At 45.9% G+C, this 23,910-nt stretch overlaps 1 protein-coding gene across 2 annotated transcripts in view; it reads right to left on the reverse strand.

Moving 5' to 3' along the window:
- Nucleotides 1–23,910, reverse strand: part of JADE1 (jade family PHD finger 1) — a 348,115-nt gene that overhangs the window by 284,014 nt on the left and 40,191 nt on the right. For both annotated transcript variants that reach the window (XM_030191739.1, XM_030191738.1), the window contains exon 2: nucleotides 19,175–19,253. In XM_030191739.1, the coding sequence (XP_030047599.1) occupies nucleotides 19,175–19,229 (55 nt within the window). In that variant the 5' untranslated portion in view covers nucleotides 19,230–19,253. The remainder of the gene's footprint in view (nucleotides 1–19,174; nucleotides 19,254–23,910) is intronic.

Raw genomic sequence — 23,910 nt, forward strand, 5'->3', positions numbered from 1 at the left:
TCACTCAAAACAATGAACATTGGTCAATTGGGCCTCACAACTTCGAGGACATAACAGAGACTGACCTGAAACCATAAACAACTGAGAGTGCAGCCTGGGTGAGAATGACGTTGAGATCCACACTGGTGGAGGTTTGACAGGGGGCTTTGACAAAAGCAATTCTCTCATGAAGCGAACAACTAAAGGCTGTCCAGAGATAGGCTTACCTTCTACATGGCGATGATGAGCACTAATCGCACTAAGGTGAACCCTTACTGAGTTGGTCTTGAGACCAGACTCTGACAAGTGTAGAAGGTATTCAAGCAGGGTCTGTGTAGGACAAGAAAGAGTATCTAGGGCCTTGCTGTCACACCACACGGCAAACCTCCACCATTTGAAAGAGTAACACCTCTTGGTGGAATCTTTTCTGGAAGCAAGCAAGACTCGGGAGACACCCTCTGAAAGACCCAAGGAGGCAAACTCTATGTTCTCAACATCCAGGCCATGAAAGCCAGGGACTGGAGGTTGGGATGTAGAAGTGACCCCTCGTTCTGGGTGATGAGGGTTGGAAAACTTTCCAATCTCCACGGTTCCTCAGAGAACAACTCCAGAAGAAGAGGGAACCAAATCTGACACGGCCAGAAGGGAGCTATCAGAATCATGGTTCCGCAGTCTTGTTTGAGTTTCAGTAAAGTCTTCCCAATTAGAGGTATGAGAGGATACGCATACAGAAGGGCCTGTTCCCCAATGCAGGAGAAAGGCATCTGACGCTAGTCTGTCGTGGGCCTGAAGCCTGGACCGGAACTGAGACACATTGTGATTGATCTGAGTGGCAAAAAGATCCACCAAGGGGGTGCCCCACGCTCAGAAGATCTTGTGGACTACACCCATGTTCAGTGACCACTCGTCAGGTTGCATTACCCTGCTCAGTCTGTTGGCCAGACTGTTTACGCCTGCCAGATAAGTGGCTTGAAGAAACATGCCGAAACGGCGTGCCCAAAGCCACATCTGGACGGTTTCCTGACACAGAGGGCAAGATCCGGTGCCCCCTGCTTGTTGGTGTAATACATGGCTCAGTGATTATCTGTCTAAATCAATATGACTTGCTTGGACAGCTGGACTCGGAAAGCCTTTAGAGCGTTCCAGATCGTTCACAATTACAGAAGATTGATCTGAAGATCTTTTTCCTGAAAAGACCAAGCTCCTTGAGCATGAAGTCCATCTACATGAGCTCCCCAGCCCAGGAGGGATGCATCCATCGTCAGCGCTTTTTGTAGCTGAGGAATTTGGAATGGACGTCCCAAGGCCAAATTGGATCGAATCGTCCACCACTGCAAGGAATTCCAAAAGTTAGTGAGCAGTTGGATCACATCCTCTAAACTCCCTGCAGCTTGATACCACTGGGAAGCTAGGCTCCACTGAGCTAATCTCATGTGTAGGCGTGCCATGGGAGTCACATGAACTGTGGCAGCCATGTGCCCCAGAAGTCTCAACATCTGCTGAGCCGTGATCTGTTGAGACGCTCAAACCATAGACACTAGGGACAGGAGGTTGTCTGTCTTCGCCTCGGGAAGATAAGCTCGAGCTCTCTGTGTTCAACAGTGCTGCAATGAATTCCAATTACGAACCAGGGTGAGATGGGACCTGGAGTAATTGATCATGAACCCCAGTAGTTCTAGCACCTGAATAGTCATTTGAACTGTAGAGCGCCTGCCTCCGAGGTGCTCTTCACCAGCCAATCGTTGAGGTAAGGGAACACATGCACTCCCAGTCTGCGTAGCGATGCTGCGACTACAGCTAGGCACTTTGTGAACACCATGGGCACAGATGCCAGACCAAAGTCCAGTACACAGTACTGAAAGTGCTGTGTTCCTAGCCGAAATCGAAGATACCTCCTGTGAGCTGGAAGTATCGAGATGTGTATGTAAGCATCCTTTAAATCCAGAGAGCATAGCCAATCGTTCTCTTGAATCATGGGAAGAAGGGTGCCTAGGGAAACCATCCTGGACTTTTCTCGAACCAGATATTTGTTCAGGCCCCTTAGGTCTAGGATGGGACGCCAAGCCCAACAGTTGCTGTATCGAATTTCGTAAATGGACACTTGTGAAGAGCTGGTAAGACTGGATCTTGGCGGCCGACACGTCTTTCTCCGAAGCATAGTATCTAGTACTCCTAGCTCTCTTGAGAGCAGAATCCACCACCATGGATCATCCATCAACCCAGGTTCACCGTGGATCCGATATTGAGATTCAGCTTTTTTGGGAACCACAGGGCCAGACAGAGGGGCGGATCAGTTTCACATAAGGACTTCCTTCAGTACCTTATACAGAGGGACTGTCACAGCCTCTTTCGGTGGAGAAGAATAAACCAGGAACTCTAGCATCTCAGTCCTGGGCTCATCCTCAACCTCCACAGGGAAGGGAATAGCCGTAGCCATTTCCCGGACAAAGGAGGAAAAAGACAGACTCTTGGGTGGAGATAATCTTCTTTCCAGCAGAGGGGAAGGATCAGAAGGAATCCCAAAGAACTCATCAGAAGAGATGTACCTGGGATCTTCCTCCGATTCCCACAAGCGCTCCTGCAGAGTGTTGAATAGAACCTGTGTCAAGGTACTCCGACACTGGACTTGCCTTGACATCGAGGAACGATGTCCTCTACTACTACTATTTAGCATTTATAGTCCTCTGTGGTGATGTCGAAAAGTCGACGCCCGATCCGACTGCAGCGAAGCTCCCTCCACAGACATTGAAGGGGAGTCGAATTGGATGGCAGCTGACACAGATGCCGCAGGCAGCACCACAGTCGGAGACCTCACCACAGGAGAAGGGACAGACACCGGTGCAGCAGATGGTACAGAAGGTGCAAGCACCCCCGACACCAAAGCTGACTGTCGCAGTAATCCAAAAGTTCTAAACACGGCCCAGATACGCTCGTCTAGAGCCGCCATCAGAGAAGGCTGCAGGGCCTGAACAGGCAGTGTCAGAATCCGTGGAGGCTCGGGAGCAGGTTCCAGGCTGCCAGGAGGCCGACTCATCTGCCCTCCTGTATCGAGGGGGAGCAGTCCTCTCAGTGCCGACACTTCTCGGATGCGAACTCTCTCGACGCCCCGGAGCTCCCAGTACCGTGCATCGAAAGAGAACGATGACGGTGCTTCTTAGCCTTCGCTAGACGCCTGTTATTGAGACTCCTCGGTACCGATGAGGAGGAGGTGGAATCCTCACGTCTCCTCGGGGCCGGGTCCAACGAAGGTCGGTCCCGGGGGACCTGCATAACAGGAGGCCTCGAGGCAGGTGGAGATCCACTCGATGCCTCACTGCTCCCAGCACGAGTTAGTCTCTCAGCAGCCATTACCTCTCTCCTTTGGGATATAGCGTGCTCGTGCTCAATCTTCACATACTCCACTCATAGTCCATTCATCCTATTCAATCTGTTAATTTCAAATGAAGGTTCCCTTTGACTCTGGCCGAGTTTCGCGCTGCATCATCAGAAAGGGAATCTACAAACAAAGACAACAATAACCAAAAGGCTAACCCACACGCGCTGGAACACACAGTTTACCTCGAGATCCTAAATCAACATTCAGAAATTCAAACAACTTACAAAATTTTCCACAAAAACAATGTCGGACACAAACCCCGAGCGGGTCCCCATCAGAACTCCACCTTCTCACAACTCAGAGCGTGTGACGTCATGTTTCCCGCACTCTGTAAATACTCGGAGCCCCGCCCCTCAATTCCCATTGATTAAACAATGGAACTGACTGCCAAATGCACGAGTCCCTACAACACTCACTTCCTTGCCCCACCATGCCCCACGGTCCACGCACAGTGGCAAAGAACCATATGATGTCCCATGCCAGCCCTCACAAGCTCACATCCTCACAGCCACAGATTGAATAGGATGGACTATGAGTGGAGTATGTGAAGACTGAGCACGAGCACACTATATCCCAAAGGGAAGTACATGTGGGGTGTTACACTCAATATTCTCTAGCACATGTTGTATTATATCTCCTTATGTATTAATATCAAGAAAATTGTGTTGTATGTATTTTGAGTAATCCAACATTCATAATGCCATGTATACCGAATATTTAACCAGGGTATAGATGAGTATGCAGCAATTAGTATTTATTACAGATTGCAGTATATAAGTGTGTATACATGCTTTATTTTAATGTTTAGTATTTCAGAATTGATCAACATTAGAGGAGCTTAGGCTGGCTCGGGTTGTATGTACATACACAATGTAAGGGGGTGGAACACCTAATGTGCTAGGATGGTTCCTTCTGTGACACTACCACATATTCCTTTTAGGGATATAATGGTTGGAATAGTTACGAACTGAGCACATCAATACACACATTACGTTGTAAGTGATGTCTTCTGTAGTGAGTTGTCATTTTTGAATCATTTGTTTAATTCTTAGATATAGTAGTGAGTTAAAATTTGGAGTGGAGGAGTGGCTTAGTGGTTAGAGTGGTGGACTTTGGTCCTGGGGAACTGGGTTTGATTCCCACTGCAGGCACAGGCAGCTCCTTGTGACTCTGGGCAAGTCACTTAACCCTCCAATGCCCCAGGTACAAATAAGTACCTGTACATAATATGTAAGCCGCATTGCGCCTGCCATGAGTGGGAAAGCGCGGGGTACAAATGTAATAAAAATAAAATTAAAAACATTTAATGCCAAGAAGTGTAACGTGATGCACTTGGGGTGCAGAAACCCAAAAGAGAGACACCAGATAGGAGGGGAGAGATTAGTAAGCTCAACTCAGGAGAGAGACATTGGGGTGTTGGTGTTGGAGGATCTGAAGGTGAAGAAACAATGTGGCAAGGCGACGGCCGTGGCCAGAAGGATGCTGGGCTGCGTAGAGAGGGGCATAACCAACAGAGGAAAGGAGAAATTAGACCTTACCTGCTAATTTGCTTTCCTTTAGTCCCTCAGGACCGGACCAGGATTGGACTCTTGGGTTGTGCTCGCCTACCAGCAGGTGGAGACTGAGAAAAAACTTGTGACTCTGGAGAGCCAATAAGAGCCATGGTCATGTGACCCTAGCCTCAGTATTTGACTAACCAAGCAGAAAAGAAAGAGAGAAACCTTCTGTGCCGTATGGAATCCTAGCAGCCACAAATTCCTCGACAAAGCCAAGTACTAGAGCTCACCAGCAACTCTCACCAGAGAAACGGTATGGCCCCTTTTGTATTAGAGCTCACCAACAACTCTCACCAGAGAAGTGGTATGGGCCACTTGTATTATAGCTCACCAGCAACTCTCACCAGAGAAGTGGTATGGCTCACTTGTATTATAGCTCACCAGCAACTCCCACCAGAGAAGTGGTATGGCTCACTCATATTGTAGCTCACCAGCACTGGAGAAGAGGTATAGCCCACTTGTAGTATAGGTCACCAGCAACTGTCCCCAGCGAAGTGGTATAGGCCACTTGTATCATACTTCACCCACAGCTCTCACCAGAGAAGAGGTATGACTCACTTGGCTCACTTGAAGTATAGGTCACCAGCAACTCTCACCAGAGAAGTGGTATGGCCCACTTGTATAATAGCTCACCAGCAACTCTCACCAGAGAAGTGGTATGGCCCACTTGTATAATAGCTCACCAGCAACTCTCACCAGAGAAGTGGTACGGCTCACTTGAAGTATAGGTCACCAGCAACTCCCACCAGAGAAGCGGTAAGGTCCCCTTAAAGTTGTATAGATACATACATACATACGTACACATATATAGCAGCAACGGAACCCACCCGCAACTCCAACTAGAGATGTGGCATGGGTCACTGAAAATGCTAAATATACAAGCTTGATGTTTTGGGGTTTTTTAAATTATCTATTTATTTATCTTACTATTACGCTGAAAAAAATGACAAAACATGGGAGGGGCCTGGTCCGGTCCGGAGGGACTAAAGGAAAGCAAATTAGCAGGTAAGGTCTAATTTCTCCTTCCTTAGCGTCCCTCCGGACCGGACCAGGATTGGACTCTTGGGAAGTACCAAAGCAGTAATCTTACGGGAGGGACTGACATTGAGAACGCGGAAGAGTACCTGAAAACAGACTAGGATGAATACAAAGCCAAAAGCATGAAGATCCAAGAGCCGCCACCAAACCAAATAGGATGACTACAAAACAAACAAAAAAACCCTACAAGTCCAAGCGACGATGACTATTGTCCCCTACCTACCGCACTAGCTGTGCAGCGCGAAGGACAGGGAGACTCTAGAAAGAGAAAAAAACTGCTGAAAGAAAGATTGCAAAGCTAAAGGCAGAGCCGCCTCGAAACAAAAATCTGCCAAGAATCCACCTCAGCTGAGAAAAATGGCAACAGGAATGCTGAACTACCACTCCTACAGATATCCTAGCCGACCTAACAGCAGATTGGAAGAAAGAAAAAACTGACAGAGAGAAAGTACCTGATCACCTGAAACTAAAAAGGTGAAAACAAGAGTACAATTAAATAAATTATCATAGCCGAAAATGTGGTAATACACATGTACCTATGTAGAAAATTGTCCACTGTCTATATTCTCGAAACATACCTACAGAGAGGATGCTCAATCTCAACCAGCAGACCAGAGTGCCGCACTCTAAAGACTACATAGGCAACTGAGGGATTCTATCCGAGAAAAATAACCAGATAGGAGAGAATATATGAGAGGTGAGAGAATATCAGAGAGATGTAAAGAAAGTCATAACCCAAGAGAAAATATCGAGGAAAAAGATAACCAGATAGGAGAGAATATATGAGAGGTGAGAGAATATCAGAGAGATGTAAAGAAAGTCATAACCCAAGAGAAAATATCGAGGAAAAAGATAGAGAAGAAGAAGACCGTAAGATCCCTGCTGCCAGAGGAAATGTACTCCTGCCGTTGTCTTTGCAGCAAGAGACTAAGCGAAGCATACGTGAGGTCAAAGCGACAACAAAAAATTGTAGAAGAGGGACATCCCATTAAGGTACTATCTGCTGACAAAGCCCAGAAGATGCGAGTCTCTTCCCCTGAAAGAAGAGTGAAATCCAAGAGAAAAAATACACACAATGCGTTTTGTTTTTTAAATCCAACCACATGCCATGTGAAGAGTAGATTCTTCATTGTACTTTGACAAATGACCTAAGCTACTGTTAAGGCATTGTCAGTCAGACTCTCACCACCTCGCTATCCAGTAGGGAAAGAAAAAAAACACTCTCCCAGAGTTAGACAAATATTCCCATGTCCATGACATTGAAGAAGTGAAAAGTTGTCAAAGGAGACTACTGAGACTCGAAATATAATGAAGAAAAATTCCTTCTTGGGCGCTAGAAACAGAAAGTGGGATGCATGTAGAGAAGACAGAATACTCTGCTCCAGCTTGACCAAACAAAGAGAGAAAAGCAGAAATATGTAATGAAATCTAATGAGATCACATGAGAAAACAAAGGAGAGAAGAAATGATAAACCTGGCAACATTCACCACCCAACCTAGAGTCAGCAGAAAAATGCACCCCCCTGTGCGTGACATGACAACTCTGCCAATAAGACGTTCTGTCATGAACCGGTCGTCCAGGAAAGGATGAAACGAGGAGCCCTTGTTTCATGAGCACCGCTACGAAAGAGCAGGACAATAAAACTGGTAATGTGGACCTTGTCATCATCCTCGCATCATGGTCTTTTCTCCTGCCATAGTGAGATATACGGACCCACACCCAATAGAGATGAATGTGGTAATTACAACCTGTATTGGGCCCAACGTAGTGATGGCAAAAATGCCCAGGAAGTGAAAACAAAATCCCCTTCCAAATGAAAAGAAGCTCTGGAATGAGAGAGCAGAGCACGAAAAGAAAAAAAGAAAGGAAAAATATTATAAACAGAAAAAAGGTGGTGAATTTGTGCCATAGCCTTTCTGGTGAAGGCGGAGAATACAAGACTGTATCTGACTGTAAGAAAGTATGAGACTGTATCTGACTCCAAGAAAGCTTGAGACAAGAACATAAGGTCTGTAAGCAAGAGAAAAAGATAGTAGATGCTATGAAAGGGCATACTGGACAAAAAACCAGAATGTGTACAATCTCTCAATGCTATATTTATTGCAGACTTGAGTGAAGGTCCAGATAAACTGCCAGCCGCTGCAGTTACACAATATACCCTTGAAACTCATATATCAGAAGAAACATCCAAGATCCTATACCACACAAAGTATATTTTCTTTGCCACTTAATGACTCCCAAGGTCCTTATGCAATACTAAATGTACAATCTCCTATATATTTTCATCATGCATGATGAAATGGAACATGGGATACAACTGCAACAAAAAAATAAATAAATATCCCCGAGCGCTTGACGCCAATTCGCGGGAAACTGAATTGAACAAAATGTATAAATGATTTGTTTTCTATAGAATGTTTGAACGTTTAGGAAGCTTACCAGACACCCTTGGCCTGAATTGACCGCTTTCGTAGCTAGGAAGCTGGACTCGATGGACTCTAGGCCCTTTTCCAGTGTGGCAGTACTACTATACATTATATAGTATAATATACACACACACAGACACATCTTACAGAAATAGTTCAGAAAAAACAATTGCACCACACTGCAGCTGGGGTTTTTTTTTTTGTTTGTTTTTATAGAAAGTGCAGCTAAATGAATGCCTGACTGCCACCATGCCTAAGGAAAAATTTAGGATACCTGAGATGAGAAAAAGCAAACATACTAAGAAGGAAATCCTCCCCGTGCACTAGCTACGCACCGTCAAAAGGCAAACAGACTGTCCAAATGCAGTCTGTTTCATCTGTCCAATTTAGAGGGACTGTCTCTTCATGTTCATTTGTACAGCGCTGCGTAAGTAGTAGTAAACCAAAACATACAGTCATCCCCTATAGGGGCCACCTAAGAATAAAAGCATAAGGGACAATCAAAATATTATTTTTAACATATGAATAGCGGAACCAGACACACGCAGCACCGAATACCTTACATAGAGAGAACAATAGGAACTGAAGCTGAAAGTCTTTAGAAGAAAAAGACCCCGAGGGAAACACCTCTCTCCTGCAAATCTCCAGACTATCCCAGAAACAATATCTCCATTCTTCTACAGTCTCAAAACTAAAGCATAATAAAAGCAACGCTTCCGCGGAAATGAAACTGCCGCTGCATTCAAAAATGGCGTCCTATTGCGCCAAAAGTAAAAAAGAACGAGGATCGAAGAAGAAAAACATGGAGGACACGAAGGCAGAGACGACGGCGACAAAGCAGGAAATAGCAAAAACTTTAGCCTCTCCTCCGACACTGATAAACAGCACGTCTCAACATGAGCTTTGTCGACAGATCGGAGGAGAGCGTGCCCGTGCCTAAGCGATTCGCGCTTTTTTTTTTTTTTATATGTAAGAAAACTGAGGAAAATAATTGTGAAGAAAAAAAATTGCCCCTTTAAAGACACAGACGCTGAATAATTCGCTAGTAGAGTCATTCCGTGTCAAGTGGACCAGGGGTCCCCACCTCACCATCTCAGATTTTGATGAAATTTGGTACATAGTTTCTTTATGATAAAAAACTAAGCTGTGCAAAACTTTAGTTCAAAAGACTAAAAATTGGAGGTTCTAGGGGACCTCAAGTAAAGGGTTGCAAAATGTCGCCTGAGCAAAAATGACATTTTGGGCCAACTTCCAGAAGCTGTAAAACTGGAAGTTTTAGTAGTACAAGGGGGATATTTGGAGAACCTGCACTACTTTTAGGGCTTAATGAACTGGCAAAACCCCATGTTCCTAGTCCTCTTACTTTTTGAATGGTTTAGGCTCAAACTTTGCCAAAAAAAACGGCAAAAATCAATTTACAGCGATGTTGAGGCTGCTGTAGTTTCTAAACTAGTTGGCCTTTCAGGTTGATTTTTGGTAGGTGTACTAAATGCAGGGCTGTAATGAGGCATTCCAATTTGCAGCACTTTCCTTCAAGTGGTTGAAAAATTATAAGCGTTCAAAGTTGGTATAAAAAGCATTTTTGCCCATTTTGGGCTATCTTTGATGCCCTTGATCTCCAGTGGGACAGCTTCAATATTCTTTCTTTTAGCACCATTAGAAAGAGCAGATTTCCTTCTATCAGAATATGTAGTTTTCATTTTGGAGTCTCTTCATATAAGGATTGCAAAAATGCCCTCAAATGTTTGCGGGCAGCAGCCTGTGATTTCTTCACTACACCCTTGATACAAGTGTAGTAAAAGTGATTCTTCTTTCAAAAAGCACCAATTTTTTAAAATAAAGAACACATTATGTTATAAAACTGTATTCAAGAAAACTAAAAAAACAGGAATGTTTTTTAGGATGTGGAAGGATGAGGCCAGGTTTCATGACAGGTTTAAAGAAAACTGCAGTCAGTTAGGATGACTGACTTGGCCAATTATGATTGGTGGACCCTGTTGCAAGGCGTCTGAGTGTCTGTTGCTGGTGTTTCTTCACCCTTGCTACAGTTTGACCTCTTAGTGAACTGTAGGCATCAAAGTAAGCCTAGCAACAGACACTCAGGAGCCAGGAGGTACCAGAAGCATACAATTGGGCAATGAAAAACAATTCTGCCTTGCAACAGGGTTCACCAATCATAACTGGCCAAGTCTAACTGGCTAAAGAAGTTTTCTTTAAATATTATGTTATAAAACTGTGTTCAAGTAAACTAAAAAATAGGGTGGAAACCATTGTATACATACTTCTTGTTGAAGAAACTCGCACCTGCACCGACAGGCTCATTTATATTGAATTAAATGCCACAAATGAAGATATTAATCACTTTAGACTGAAGTAAAATTTTACCCATTGAAAACCTGATTGCAAGAATAAACGCGTTTGTTGAACTGATGCTAATGGTCATCAATGGATCCAGAAAGATCAGATGAATTTCCACTTTGCTCAGTTGGCTGTTCAAGTACATCAGAGTGTCATTTACTGACATACAATAAAAATAAAGGTTTGAAATTAATTGAAGAGCTTCTGCCTGATCAACAGAAGTTGTTACAAGAGCATTCTGGTCAACTTTTCTATGCTGGATCAACTATTTGCCTTCATCATGAATCCTTACTGTTGAAAAAGTTTGAATTTTTGCACAGAACCTGCTGTAACCCATTTTCCAAAGGTGGTCATAATGCAAAAAGGGGCTTAAGAGTGCTGGATGACACACTAGCAGCCCAGCTAAAGGCCTTAACAAGCAAAATATTTGTGCCGGGTCAGAAACTATGTCCATCTTGTCGAAAAGACGTCAGTAACAGAGCTGCTGATTCTTTATCATCATCAACAGCAGCAGATGATGAACACAGTGACATTTCTGGCAAGTTGAACACAAGTTTGACATCTCTTGGTTTTTCTCCATTAAAGTTCAAAAAAGTCAGCAAGCGTGATGTACGAGGCTACACCAAGCGCAAAATCAGGCAAGTGCAAAATACTTTCAGAGTCATCATCTTGCAGTTGCTGGTGGCTTAGACATTCTACCAGTCAGAAATGTGACAAATGTTCTGATTATGGATGACCTGCTAAACGAGTTGAAAAACAAAGTCCAAGTTTCAGCAAATCATGCAGAAAAACTGCAAATACTAACTTTAGCACCAAACAGCTGGTCTATTCAAAGAACTGCCTCAGAATTCATGGTTTCAACTAGAATGGTTAAAAAAGCAAGAAATCTGAAATCAGTTTGTGGAATTCTGGCAAAACCAGACAAGAAGAAAGGTAAAGTTTTACCAGAAGAAACAGAAAAAAAAATTCTTGGCTTTTTTGAAGATGATGAATTCAGTAGACTGTGCCTAGGGAAAAAAGATTTTGTCTCTGTCAGAACTGGCACTGAAAAAATTCAAATGCGAAAGCACTTGCTGCTTAGCAATCTAAAAGAAATGTATGTTGCATATCGTACTCGAAATGGGCCAGAAGTGGGTTTTTCCAAATTTTGTGAGCTAAGGCCAAAATGGTGTGTCACTGTTGGCTCATCTGGTATGCATTCAGTGTGTGTTTGTGTCATTCATCAAAATGTGAAGCTTATGCTTGCTGGAAGCCATCTGCTGAACGAAGATTACAAAGCACTGATGGCTAAAACTGTGTGCAATTTGGAATGCAAAGAATGCATGCTTCACAGGTGTGAAATATGTCCAGGTAAAGATGTGCTTGAAAATTACCTGACAGAAGTGTTCATTGATGCTGACCCAGGTGAAACAATCGAGTTTAAGCAGTGGGTTCATACAGATCGCACCACACTGGAGACCAAACAAATGTATGTTGATGATTTTGTATCTGAGCTTGCATTGAATGTTTCAAACCTGTCAATTCACCATTACATTTCCAAACATCAGACACAATACTTAAAGAAAACCTAAATCCTTGTGAAATTGTTGTTCTCTTGGACTTTGCTGAAAACTACTCCTTTATTGTCCAAGATGCTGTTCAAGGTTTCCACTGGGAAAACAGTCAAGCTACACTGCATCCATTTGTTGGGTACTTCCGTGATGCTTCAAGTGAAATTCAGTGCATAAGTGTTTGCATAAGTGACATCTTGCGGCATGATGCAGTTGCTGTACATGCATTCTTGGAAAAATTAATCGCGTTCTTGAAAAGCAAAATTGGAGAAATAACATATGTAACATACTTTAGTGATGGCTCAGCTGCACAATACAAGAACTTCAAAAACTTTGCCAACTTGTGCTATCATCAAACAGAATTTGGAATAAGTGCACAGTGGAATTTCTTTGGCAGAAGCCATGGCAAGTCACCATGTGATGCCATAGGTGGTACAACAAAGCGACTAGCTGCTCAGGCTAGTTTGCAACGACCTAAAAATAGCCAAATTCTCACAGCACAAGGCTTGTTTGAATTTTGTGATCAAAAAATAAATAAAATCAAGTTCTTTTTTGTTTCCAAGGATGAAATTGAATCTTCAAGATCTGCACAAGAGGAAAGATTCAGTAAAGCTTCCACAGTTGCTGGAACTAAATCACCAGTTTATTCCCATTGACTTGAACCAAATTTCAGTCAGTAGAATGTCAAATGATTCCTCCTCATTTGTTGTCAAACTTTGTCAGTCGGATGACCCAGTGAGTGTACCTGGCATAAATGTGTCTCAACTTCAGCCTGGGCAGTATGTTGCCTGTGTTTATGACAACAAATGGTGGATTGGCAATGTCTGTGACACATCATTTGAAGAACATGATGCCTTGGTCAACTTTATGCATCCATGCGGGCCTGCACGATCATTTCACTGGCCTAGCAGAAAAGATTCTTGTTGGATTTCTGAACAGCATATTCTAGCAGTTCTTCCAGTACCAGCAACTACACACTTGGACGACAGTATACGTTTCCAGAAACAGCAGTGAAACTTATCAGTGAAAAATTCTTGTCACTTCAGCACTGAGGTTTTACTTGGGAACCATTAAGACACCCCCATTAGGCTTGAGAAACTAGGCAAAGACAACCAAATGAGGCTTGGGAACCTCAAGTAAGATGCCCACCTTCAGGCTTGGGAACCTGTGCCAAGTGGCTGGACTTGCCTTGCTATCGGGCGTGACCTCTTGGCGATGAGGTTGCCACTTCCTATTGAATTGGTAGTGGCATAGCCACCATGGACCAACGCATGCTTAAAGCAACTGAGTGACTTATACAGCAATTAGAAACATTGATGGGCCCTATATCCGTTTCATCTATCATTCAACAATACTGGCCAAAAAAACACTTTTTTTGCAATCCTTATATGGAGAGACTCCAAAATGAAAACTACATATTCTGATAGAAGGAAATCTGCTCTTTCTAATGGTGCTAAAAGAAAGAATATTGAAGCTGTCCCACTGGAGATCAAGGGCATCAAAGATAGCCCAAAATGGGCAAAAATGCTTTTTATACCAACTTTGAACGCTTATAATTTTTCAACCACTTGAAGGAAAGTGCTGCAAATTGGAATGCCTCATTACAGCCCTGCATTTAGTACACCTACCAAAAATCAACCTGAAAGGCCAACTAGTTTAGAAACTACAGCAGCCTCAACATCACTGTAAATTGATTTTTGCCGTTTTTTTTGGCAAAGTTTGAGCCTAAACCATTCAAAAAGTAAGAGGACTAGGAACATGGGGTTTTGCCAGTTCATTAAGCCCTAAAATTAGTGCAGGTTCTCCAAATATCCCCCTTGTACTACTAAACCTTCCAGTTTTACAGCTTCTGGAAGTTGGCCCAAAATGTCATTTTTGCTCAGGCGACATTTTGCAACCCTTTACTTGAGGTCCCCTAGAACCTCCAATTTTTAGTCTTTTGAACTAAAGTTTTGCACAGCTTAGTTTTTTATCATAAAGAAACTATGTACCAAATTTCATCAAAATCTGAGATGGTGAGGTGGGGACAACCTTTAAAATTGGTCCACTTGACACGGAATGACTACTTATTAATATATAAATATATCTATATAGATCTATATATCCATATATCTATATATATATACATGTATATACATATATATTTTAAAAGCTGAGCTAAGAAAGAGCTGCCTGCCAGCAAATGTCTGGAGAAGGAAAAAGCTTCTTGTCTTAATTTCGTTTTCTTTTAATTCCTTTAGAGTAACAAATGGCTGCCTATTAAAAATGGCCAAACAATACAGCCGAACTAGAAAAGAACAGTGCTGAAGAGAAATAAAATAGCAGTCTGTTTTTTTGTTTTTTGTTTTTTTTTAATCAACTGAGCTTGCTGGTTAAAAATGTGGGACTTTCCAGAGTGGCTGCCTCTCCCAGAGGCCTACACCTTGCTAAACAAAGGGTAGCCCTTCCCAGCTACGTATGGGAGATGGGGAGGAAGGGGGAGGGACCCGGGGGCACCCCGAGTTTAACACCCCCAGAGGCTGTAAAAGAAAGAAAGGAAAAGAAATCCCTACCTGCCCAGCGTCTAACAGAGAATTCCTAGGCACAGAAGAAGAGCTAGCATTGTTGTTCTTATTAACCTCTAAAAGAGAAAGATAAAGAGAGAGACTAATGGGCTCGCTTCCTACCTGCTGGGAGACTGAGAAAATACTGGGGCTAGGGTCACATGACCAGGGCTCTTATTGGCTCTCCAGAGTCACAAGTTTTTTCTCAGTCTCCACCTGCTGGTAGGCGAGCACAACCTAAGAGTCCAATCCTGGTCCGGTCCGGAGGGACGCTAAGGAAGGAAGTGTTGTTGCCCCTCTAAAACTCGTTGGTGAGGCCCCACTTTGAGTACTGTGTTCAGTTTTGGAGGCCGTATCTTGCTAAAGATGTAAAAAGACTGGAAGTGGTGCAAAGAAAAGCTACAAAAATGGTATGGAATTTGCATTGCAAACCGTACGAGGAAAGACTTGCTGACCTGAACATGTATACCTTGGAGGAAAGGAGAAACTGAGGTGATATGATACAGACGTTCAAATATTTGAAAGGTATTAATCAGCAAACTAACCTTTTCCGGAGACGGGAAGGCGGTAGAACACGAATTGACGTTGAAGGGGGGCAGACTCAGGAGTAATGTCAGGAAGTATTTTTTCATGGAGAGGGTGGTAGATATGTGGAATGCCCTCCTGCCAGAGGTGGTGGAGATGAAAACGGTAATGGAATTCACACATGCGTGGGATAAACACAAAGGAATCCTGTTTAGAAGGAATGGTTCCGTGGAATCTTAGCGGAGATTGGGTGGTGACACCGGTAATTGGGAAGCAAAACGGGAGCTGAGCAGACTTCTATGGTCTACACCCTGATCGTGACTGAATAGATAGGGATGGGCTGGAGTGTAAATTTTAAGGGGCTTCGATGTTAGCTTCAGAACTTAGTACAAGAACAGTACTGGGCAGACTTCTATGGTCTGTGCCCTGAGAAAGACAAGGACAAATCAAACTCGGGTATACATATAAAGTATCACATGCCGGCAACGTCATCATAAAAATATGCACCCCGCCCCCCACACCTTAGGGAATATGCTACCGGAAGCAAGTTTGATCCCCTCACACCACAGCCAGAACTATGAACTACCACGAGCCTGCTATGCGATGTTTTGTTTTTTTAACAAGAGGCGAGAGCTGGAGCAAATCTCAGTCAAGGTATCTCAAGGCAGACTAGAAGGGGACCAATAAGGGGAGGAAGGGAGGGACCTGGCGCCACCAGGTGTACACCTAGATCCTAAGCCTGGACCACCTCAACCCCAAAAGCTCTACCGGACCTGGGGAATCAGGCCAGGAGCTAAGCAATCCAGTGCTTCACGGTCAGGACCATCCACATCCACCTGCTAGATAAGAGAGAATTCTGAGGTTAAGGGGCTGAACATGACCACATATAGTAAACCTCTGAAGTTCTCTCTATCACCACCTGCTGGAAGAGGGACATAACCCCAAGTCTCTGGATTAATCTGTGGGACGCTATGGAAAGATTAAATAAATAGAGCTAGCCTTGGACCAATTCCTGATGCACTCATCACATTTATATCCTCACAGGGAATTTTCAAAAAAAGAAAAATGTTCTTTTTAAAAGAAATAAGTCATTCTGAGTAATTCTGAGTAACCCAAGTAGCTCTACTACTTTAAACATTCCATATCATCAAGAAAATGTAATTGAACTCGTTAGCAAATACAGAACAATCAATAACACCTAACATGAGGCTACTTTTACAAAGCCGCAGCACTTGGTGCTTACCACGTGCCAAATACAACAAAGCTCATTGGAACTAAATGGGCTTTGTCACATTTGCCCCCCTCAGTCCCGCCCAATACTAATCACTACTTCTAGGAATCTCCAGGCGGTCGACCCTCCCACCTTATCCTCTACTATCTCTGATCTCCTCCCTTCCATCATGTCCTCCGAGACTGTCGACAAGGCTGTCTCCACATACAATGCCACCTTCTCCTCTGCTCTCGACGCCCTTGCACCGTCCATCTCCCGTCCCATAAGGCGTACTAATCCCCAGCCCTGGCTGACCTCTTGCACCCGATACCTTCGCTCCTGCGCCTGATCGGCTGAATGCCTCTGGAGGAAATCTCGCACCCACACCGATTTCATTCATTGTAAATTCATGTTATCCTCCTTCCAGTCCTCCCTATTCCTCACCAAACAGGACTATTACACCCAATTGACTAACTCCCTCAGTTCTAACCCCCGTCGTCTCTTCGTCACCCTTAACTCCCTCCTCAAAGTGCCCTCCGCTCCCACCCACCCCCCCTCACTCACTCTCTCCTCAATCACTGGCGGACTACTTTCGCTACAAGGTGCAGAAAATCAACCTCAAATTCACCTCCAAACCATCTTCTCCTCCTCCTCACCCTCCCTCAACCAACACACTCCCTCAACCAACCAACCCAGGCCTCCTTCTCCTCTTTTCCCAATATCACCGAAGAGGAAACTGCCTATCTTCTCTCCTCTTCGAAATGCACCACCTGTTCCTCATACCCCATCCCCACCAACTTACTTAACACCATCACTCCTACTGTCACCCCCCCCCCCCAATCTGTCATATCCTCAACCTCTCTCTCTCCACTGCAACTGTCCTTGACACCTTCAAGCATGCTGTGGTCACACCACTCCTCAAAAAACTATCACTTGACCCTACCTGTCCCTCCAACTACCGCCCCATTTCCCTCCTACCCTTCCTCTCCAAGATACTTGAATGCGCCGTTCACAGCCGTTGCCTTGATTTTCTATCCTCTCACGCCATCCACGATCCATTTCAATCCGGCTTTCACCCCCTACACTCGACGGAAACGGCACTAAAGTCTGCAATGACCTGTTCCTTGCCAAATCCAAAGGTCACTACTCCATCCTTATCCTCCTCAACCTATCTGCCGCTTTTGACACTGTCAATCATAACTTACTTCTCGCCACACTGTCCTCACTTGGGTTCCAGGGCTCTGTCCTCTCCTGGTTCTCCTCTTATCTCTCCCACCGTACCTTCAGAGTACATTCTCAGGGTTCTTCCTCCACCCCCATCCCGCTCTCTGTTGGAGTTCCTCAAGGATCTGTCCTTGGACCCCTTCTTTTCTCAATCTACACCTCCTCCCTGGGTTCCTTAATCTCCTCCCATGGGTTCCAATATCATCTTTATGCTGATGACACCCAGCTTTATCTCTCCACAGACATCACTGCAGAAACCCAGGCTAAAGTATCGGCCTGCTTAGCCGACATTGCGACCTGGATGTCAAACCGCCACTTGAAACTGAACATGGCCAAGACCGAGCTTATTGTCTTCCCTCCCAAACCCACTTCTCCTCTCCCTCCACTCTCTATCTCTGTTGATAACACCCTCATCGTCCCAGTCTCATCTGCCCGCAACCTCAGGGTCATCTTTGACTCCTCCCTCTCCTTCTCTGCGCATATCCAGCAGATAGCCAAGACCTGTCGCTTCTTCCTCTATAACATTAGCAAAATTCGCCCCTTCCTGTCTGAGCACACCACCCGAACCCTCATCCACGCTCTCATTACCACTCGCCTTGACTACTACAACCTACTCCTCACTGGCCTCCCACTTTGCCATCTATCCCCCCTTCAGTCCATTCAAAACTCTGCTGCACGTCTTATCTTCTGCCTGAACTGGTACACTCATATCATCCCTCTCCTCAAGTCACTTCACTGGCTTCCGATCAGGTACCGAATACAGTTTAAGCTTCTCCTTTTAACCTACAAATGCACTCGATCTACAGCTCCTCCCTACCTCTCTACCCTCATCTCCCCTTACATTCCTACCCGTAACCTCCGTTCTCAAGACAAATCCCTCCTGTCAGTACCCTTCTCCACCACCGCCAACTCCAGGCTCCGCCCTTTCTGCCTCGCCTCACCCCATGCCTGGAATAAACTCCCTGAGCCCATACGCCAGGCCCCCTCCCTGCCCATCTTCAAAGCCTTGCTCAAAGCCCACCTCTTCAATGTTGCCTTCGGCACCATCATACCTCTATTCAGGAAATCTGGACTACCCCTACTTGACATTTCGCCCATTAGATTGTAAACTCCTTGGAGCATGGACTGTCCTTTTTTGTTAATCTGTACAGCGCTGCGTAACCCTAGTAGCACTCTAGAAATGTTAAGTAGTAGTAGTAGTAGTATTTGGCAAACCACTAATCACTAGCATGGCTTTGTAAAAGAAGCCCATGGTTTCCTTTTGCCTAGCAATCCTTGAGGTACACATGCATGCACTGCACACATAGTTTAAGCTGCCGTACAGAGAAATATGGTTTTAAGGCACACCAAAAATTACAAAACACAACACAAAAAGGAGCAGCACTTACTGTCATTGTCTTCCTCTGACTCTTCACTACTGCTAGGTAGCCGACCTCGCTTCATGATCTCCAGGTTAATAGGAGCAGCCTATGAAACAAAAAGAACCCCAGAATCAAACTAAGCATTTGTTGACATTTGTAGTAGTGACGTAGCCAGGATCCAACATTTTTTTTTGGAGGGGGGGGACCCAGGAGTGGGACTGGAGGACACACAACCTATTAATAATTTTACCTTTGCTGGCGAGGATACTCAATCCCTACCAGCTGATAAGATCCTCTACCCCCAAACAGCCCCAGCAGCAAAGAAAATCAGCGGCCTCCTTTCCAGCTGCCGAAACTGGCACTCCTCGTACATGCTCAGTTCATGCACAAACTGAGCATGCATACCAGTGCTGGTGTCTGGAAAGAAGGCAGCACTGGAGCAGTTCCAGGCAGCAGATCTTATCAGCTGGCAAGGATTGGGCATCCCACCTACCATTCAACAGGTACTTCAATAGGACATGTATCTGTGGTGATAAGTACCTAATGTGGGGGATCCAGCAGCACCCCCCCCCCCCCAATGAGGTGAGCTAGGCTGTCCTACCAGTCCAGACCAATTCTCGCCTTGGGTGAAAGAGGCAGAGGATGGTGGAAGTCCTGCAAGACCAGAGCCCACCAAGGCAAACAGAGCCCTCGCCCAAAGCAGTACCTCCAACATTGCAGCCATGGAGCCCTGCAGCTGCAAACGGTCCCATACTATGGGAACAGAGAGCTCGCACAATCTGAACTGTTGTGTTCAAAGCTTCTCCACCTTGTACTCTGGGAGGAACACCATCCCCTGGGTAATGCTGAAGCAGACTCCCAGGTATTCCAGCACCTGGGAGGGAACCAGATGCCTCGATTCAAGGCCAGCTCAGGGTCTCAACAGTTGCACTGGGACAGTAATCAAACCTGTCCCCGCCCGTCCCCTCCGCAAGTAATCTCCTCCATCCCAGCTCCCAGCCTTTGCCATGCTGCAGTCACCTTGACCCCCCCTCGCCCCCCCCACAAGAAAGCCAAATACTACAAGCAGTAAAAATTCTAGTAAAACTAAAATCATTTTCTTCTGTACTCTGCAAAAGACAGATTAGCAGGACCCAAAGCAAGTCAGAAACAACACAGTTTATACTTAATTGTTCAGCCGCCCTTAGGACTCACCTTTGGGTTCATAAAATCATCTACGGCAATGCCCCAGTATACATGACAGACCTCATAGACCTACAACCAGAAACACAACAAGATCAACACGAACATACCTAAATCTCCACCACCCAAGCTGCAAAGGACTCAAATACAAATCAACCTATGCATCCAGCTTCTCGTACATAAGCACGCAACTATGGAACCCATTACCAATCACAGGGAAAACAACACACGATCACCTAAACTTCCGGAAACTCCTAAAGACTAACCTGTTCGAAAAGGCATACCCCAACGATCCAACCTAAATGCCTTAACCCAGGAACACAACAAAGCGAATGCTACATACCTGTAGAAGGTATTCTCCGAGGACAGCAGGCTGATTGTTCTCACTGATGGGTGACGTCCACGGCAGCCCCTCCAATCGGAAACTTCAGTAGCAAAGGCCTTTGCTAGTCCTCGCGCGCCTATGCGCGGCCGTCTTCCCACCCGAACCGGCTCGTGTTCATCAGTCCCGTATGTAGCAAGACAAAGACAAGGGAAGACACAACTCAAAAGGGGAGGCGGGCGGGTTTGTGAGAACAATCAGCCTGCTGTCCTCGGAGAATACCTTCTACAGGAATGTAGCATTCGCTTTCTCCGAGGACAAGCAGGTTGCTTGTTCTCACTGATGGGGTATCCCTAGCCCCCAGGCTCACTCAAAACAACAAACATGGTCAATTGGGCCTCGCACGGCGAGGACATAACTGACATTGACTTAACAACTTATCCAACTAACAGAGAGTGTAGCCTGGAACAGAATAAAACATGGGCCTAGGGGGGTGGAGTTGGATTCTAAACCCCGAACAGATTCTGAAGCACTGACTGCCCGAACAGACAGTCGCGTCGGGTATCCTGCTGCAGGCAGTAATGAGATGTGAATGTGTGGACAGATGACCACGTCGCAGCTTTGCAGATCTCTTCAATAGTGGCTGACTTCAAGTGGGCCACTGACGCAGCCATGGCTCTGACATTGTGAGCCGTGACATGACCCTCAAGAGCCAGCCCAGCCTGGGCGTAAGTGAAGGAAATGCAATCTGCTAGCCAATTGGATATGGTGCGTTTCCCCACAGCCACTCCCCTCCTGTTGGGATCAAAAGAAAAACAATTGGGCGGACTGTCTGTTGGGCTGTGTCCGCTCCAGATAGAAGGCCAATGCTCTTTTGCAGTCCAATGTGTGCAGCTGACGTTCAGCAGGGCAGGAATGAGGACGGGGAAAAAAATGTTGGCAAGACAATTGACTGGTTCAGATGGAACTCCGACACTACCTTCGGCAAGAACTTAGGGTGAGTGCGGAGGACTACTCTGTTATGATGAAATTTGGTGTAAGGGGCCTGGGCTACCAGGGCCTGAAGCTCACTGACTCTACGAGCTGAAGTAACTGCCACCAAGAAAATGACCTCCCAGGTCAAGTACTTCAGATGGCAGGAGTTCAGTGGCTCAAAAGGAGGTTTCATCAGCTGGGTGAGAACAACACTGAGATCCCATGACACTGTAGGAGGTTTGACAGGGGGCTTTGACAAAAGCAAACCTCTCATGAAGCGAAAAACTAAAGGCTGTCCTGAGATCGGCTTACCTTCCACACGGTAATGGTATGCACTGATTGCGCTAAGGTGAACCCTTACAGAGTTGGTCTTGAGACCAGACTCAGACAAGTGCAGAAGGTAGTCAAGCAGGGTCTGTGTAGGACACGAGCAAGGATCTAAGGCCTTGCTGTCACACCAGACGGCAAACCTTCTTCCTTAAAAAGAAGTAACTCCTCTTAGTGGAATCTTTCCTGGAAGAAAGCAAGATGCGGGACACACCCTCTGACAGACCCAAAGAGGCAAAGTCTACGCTCTCAACATCCAGGCCGTGAGAGCCAGAGACTGGAGGTTGGGATGCAGAAGCGCCCCTTCGTCCTGTGTGATGAAGGTCGGAAAACACTCCAATCTCCACGGTTCTTCGGAGGACAACTCCAGAAGAAGAGGGAACCAGATCTGACGCGGCCAAAACAGAGCAATCAGAATCATGGTGCCTCGGTCTTGCTTGAGTTTCAACAAAGTCTTCCCCACCAGAGGTATGGGAGGATAAGCATACAGCAGACCTTCCCCCCAATCCAGTAGGAAGGCATCCGATGCCAGTCTGCCGTGGGCCTGAAGTCTGGAACAGAACTGAGGGACCTTGTGGTTGGCTCGAGATGCAAAGAGATCTACCAAGGGGGTGCCCCACACCTGGAAGATCTGGCGCACTACTCTGGAGTTGAGCGACCACTCGTGAGGTTGCATAATCCTGCTCAACCTGTCGGCCAGACTGTTGTTTATGCCTGCCAGATATGTGGCTTGGAGCCACATGCCATAACGGCGAGCCCAGAGCCACATGCTGACGGCTTCCTGACACAGGGGGCGAGATCCGGAGCCCCCCTGCTTGTTGATGTAATACATGGCAACCTGGTTGTCTGTCTGAATTTGGATAATTTGATGGGACAGCCGATCTCAAAGCCTTCAGAGCGTTCCAGACCGCTCGTAACTCCAGGAGATTGATCTGCAGATCGCGTTCCTGGAGGGACCAGCTTCCCTGGGTGTGAAGCCCATCGACATGAGCTTCCCACCCCAGGAGAGACGCATCCGTAGTCAGCACTTTCTGTGGCTGAGGAATTTGGAAAGGGCATCCCAGAGTCAAATTGGACCAAATCGTCCACCAATACAGGGATTTGAGAAAACTCGTGGACAGGTGGATCACGTCTTCTAGATCCCCAGCAGCTTGAAACCACTGGGAAGCTAGGGTCCATTGAGCAGATCGCATGTGAAGGCAGGCCATGGGAGTCACATGAACTGTGGAGGCCATGTGGCCCAGCAATCTCAACATCTGCCGAGCTGTGATCTGCTGGGACGCTCGCACCCGAGAGATGAGGGACAACAAGTTGTTGGCTCTCGTCTCTGGGAGATAGGCACGAGCCATCCGAGAATCCAGCAGAGCTCCTATGAATTTGAGTCTTTGCACTGGGAGAAGGTGGGACTTTGGATAATTTATCACAAACCCCAGTAGCTCCAGGAGGCGAATAGTCATCTGCATGGACTGTAGCGCTCCTGCCTCGGATGTGTTCTTCACCAGCCAATCGTCGAGATAGGGGAACACGTGCACTCCCAGCCTGCGAAGCACCGCTGCTACTACAGCCAGTCACTTCATGAACACTCTGGGCGCAGAGGCGAGCCCAAAGGGTAGCACACAGTACTGGAAGTGACGTGTGCCCAGCTGAAATCGCAGATACTGCCTGTGAGCTGGCAGTATCGGGATGTGCGTGTAGGCATCCTTCAAGTCCAGAGAGCATAGCCAATCGTTTTCCTGAATCATGGGAAGAAGGGTGCCCAGGGAACTTTTCCTTGACCAGATATTTATTCAGGGCCCTTAGGTCTAGGATGGGACGCATCCCCCCTGTTTTCTTTTCCACAAGGAAGTACCTGGAATAGAATCCCAGCCCTTCTTGCCCGGATGGCACGGGCTCGACCGCATTGGCGCTGAGATGGGCGGAGAGTTCCTCTGCAAGTACCTGCATGTGCTGGAAGCTG

The sequence above is a fragment of the Microcaecilia unicolor genome, chromosome 2, assembly GCF_901765095.1.
Source record: "Microcaecilia unicolor chromosome 2, aMicUni1.1, whole genome shotgun sequence".
Taxonomy (NCBI): Eukaryota; Metazoa; Chordata; class Amphibia; order Gymnophiona; family Siphonopidae; genus Microcaecilia; species Microcaecilia unicolor.